General features: G+C 38.9%; 1 protein-coding gene across 1 annotated transcript in view; it reads left to right on the forward strand.

The window, feature by feature from the left end:
* The window catches only part of LOC101863295 (inter-alpha-trypsin inhibitor heavy chain H4), a gene marked incomplete in the record, with an annotated part of 10,853 nt that overhangs the window by 7,161 nt on the left and 1,176 nt on the right, over positions 1 to 2,516 (forward strand). The window contains 3 exon segments of the mRNA XM_013087517.2: positions 295 to 418; positions 1,003 to 1,275; positions 1,758 to 1,862. Coding sequence (XP_012942971.2) covers positions 295 to 418; positions 1,003 to 1,275; positions 1,758 to 1,862 — 502 coding nt within the window.

The following is a 2,516-nucleotide window of genomic DNA, read 5'->3' on the forward strand; positions in this document are numbered from 1 at the left end:
CTGTCTGTCTGTCTGTCTGTCTGTCTGTCTGTCTGTCTGTCTGTCTGTCTGTCTGCCTGCCTGCCTTTCTGTCTGCCTGCCTTTCTGCAAAATATACACAAAAATATATATCTGGGATTCTCTTTCAAATAAAGACCTTGTACGATTAGAAAATATAATTTTATGATAAATAACCCCCATGACAAAAAAGATCTTGTTGTTACATTCCATATGTCATTAAGTCAAAGCTAGATTTGAACAGGTAGATTTTTCAACCTATTGTAAGGAAACCATCTCTCCTACTTGCCTCTTCAGTATAAACTGGTCACACCGCTGACATCGATGGTGGTTACGAAGCCAGACTCAGATGAGAAGAGCCAGGCATCTCTTAAGGATGTAGATGCAGTGCAGGAGGAATCAGTGTCTGCGTCTGGTGCAGGTATGGTCATGTCTGCTGTTTATCACAGAACCTCAATTAGGCTCTGGAAGCTTTGTGTATCACGCAACAAGAATATTTTCGTAGTATGATAAAGTAAGAGAGAAAAGTAAAGTTAATCTTTTTTTTTAGACTGACTTAAAACATGGAACAATGATTAGAGCAGCATGTGTTATTCTGTTATCGGATGAAGATTGTTCGGTTCACGGTCTATAACTGGACGAAATGGGGTGGTTATTTATTGTTTTTTTTCTATAAAAACTAAGGACAGGTGTTCATTTTCCTATTTAAAGACCAGGATAGATGGAGTCAGGGAAACATTAACCACCCACAGCATCCCCCTGACCCAAGCTCTCCAGCTGGCGACAGAGAGACGTCTCTTTCTTCCTGCGACTCCCTAAAGGGTATAAGCGGCGGGCGAAAGTTAAAGTTAAAATTTGAGTAGATCTATATTATGATGGAAAACGAAAAGGGGACATGTTTGCAAGTTTCTGTCAGCCATAGGACTGGGAAGAAGATTACTACAACTTTTGGATTGTATGAATTTTCAGTGTCTCACACATTATACATTCACATGTTTTTTACAGCTTTCATGATGAGTGGAATGCGTAGGCATCATATGCCTAGTAGTCGGCATAGATCTCACAAGAAAAGCAAAACAGGTTTTCCCCCTCAATTTTCTATGGACCCGGTGGGGATGAATGGTTTCTATGATCCAGTCTTTAATACCCACCGTCCCGGTCTTCCACCGATGAGACCAACAGCACCAAATTGGAGAAGACCAACAACGACAACAACGACGACGAGAAGACCAACTACAACTCGAAGGGTCAGACCAACCCGCCCTAAACGTCAAAGATGTACGTTTCAGTTTTATATATTGAAATTATAATTATGCGGTTTTCTGAAATTGGGGCGAGTCAGTTTCCATTACAAGAAAAGTTCATTACAAAAGCCAACTGAAAGTTTGAAAAAAAAGGTGGTTTGTCATTATGCCTTTAAAGATGACTGTTTTCATATGAGTGTAGTTGTAGAGGCAACATGTAGAGTGCTGGATTTTTGGGGAGAAGGAGACGATGATGATTGGGGTTTGTTTTTTGGTTGTTGTTTGTTTGTTGGTTTTTGTTTGTTTGTTTGTTGTTGTTTGTTTTTTTTGTGTTTTTTTGGGGGGGGGGGGGGGGGGTGTTAGTGATCCTGACAAAGCCCGAAGCGGCGAAACGTTGAACACAATAGATCTATAAAAATGTTTGAAATTCTACAGTCTCCACTATTTCTTTTCTTTTTGCTGTCTACGGTGATGATGAGGATGCTTATAATATTTTTTATTCTCTGCTATCTGCAGATTCTCTGTTGTCAGCACTTGTTGTGCAGACTCCATCTCGTAGCGCTTGTGCCGTGCCAAGGAAAGTGCAAGCTGGGAACTATACCTTACTCAACAAATCTGATGGTAAGACCGCCTGTTTTTCATATTTCAACTGTAAAGTGTTTTTGTTATATATATTTTGTTTTGTTTTGTTTGCTTAGTTTTTGTTATTTCATATTATGTTTACATATTATTATGTGAGGCAGCATGGTGAAATCATGCGCCCGTCAAAACAATAGAATCATAGAAACCAGCATTTTTTTTGGCTTTGAGCAATGTTTTCATGTCCTTTTGAAAACGCATTTCTGTGAGGGCGTTACAGAAAAACGTCGATTGAAGGCACAACATTTTTTTTGAGAACGCTCAAGCTTTGGAAGTCAGCAAACTTTGGAAGCCTTTATCTTACTAATTTTACCTCTCACACCACTGCTTTAATTGCAAATTTCGACTTTTATTCTTGGTAGATGTGTATTTTTTCGCCAAATGCAAGACAAATGAACTAGCATTAGGATGATAGAATAACACCATATACCTAACAATTGACAAGTGCCTAACTTCACCACATTTTGACACATATATTTAAAAACAAATTAATTTATACATATTTTACTTTTCTAGGATGGGGAGGTGGGGGGTTAGAGTGTTGAATGTGCAAAGGAATAATATATTGTTTTAAGGAGAGAGAGAGAGAGAGAGAGAGAGAGAGAGAGAGAGAGAGAGAGAGAGAGAGAGAGAGAG

The sequence above is a fragment of the Aplysia californica genome, unplaced genomic scaffold (assembly GCF_000002075.1).
Source record: "Aplysia californica isolate F4 #8 unplaced genomic scaffold, AplCal3.0 scaffold00597, whole genome shotgun sequence".
NCBI lineage: Eukaryota > Metazoa > Mollusca > Gastropoda > Aplysiida > Aplysiidae > Aplysia > Aplysia californica.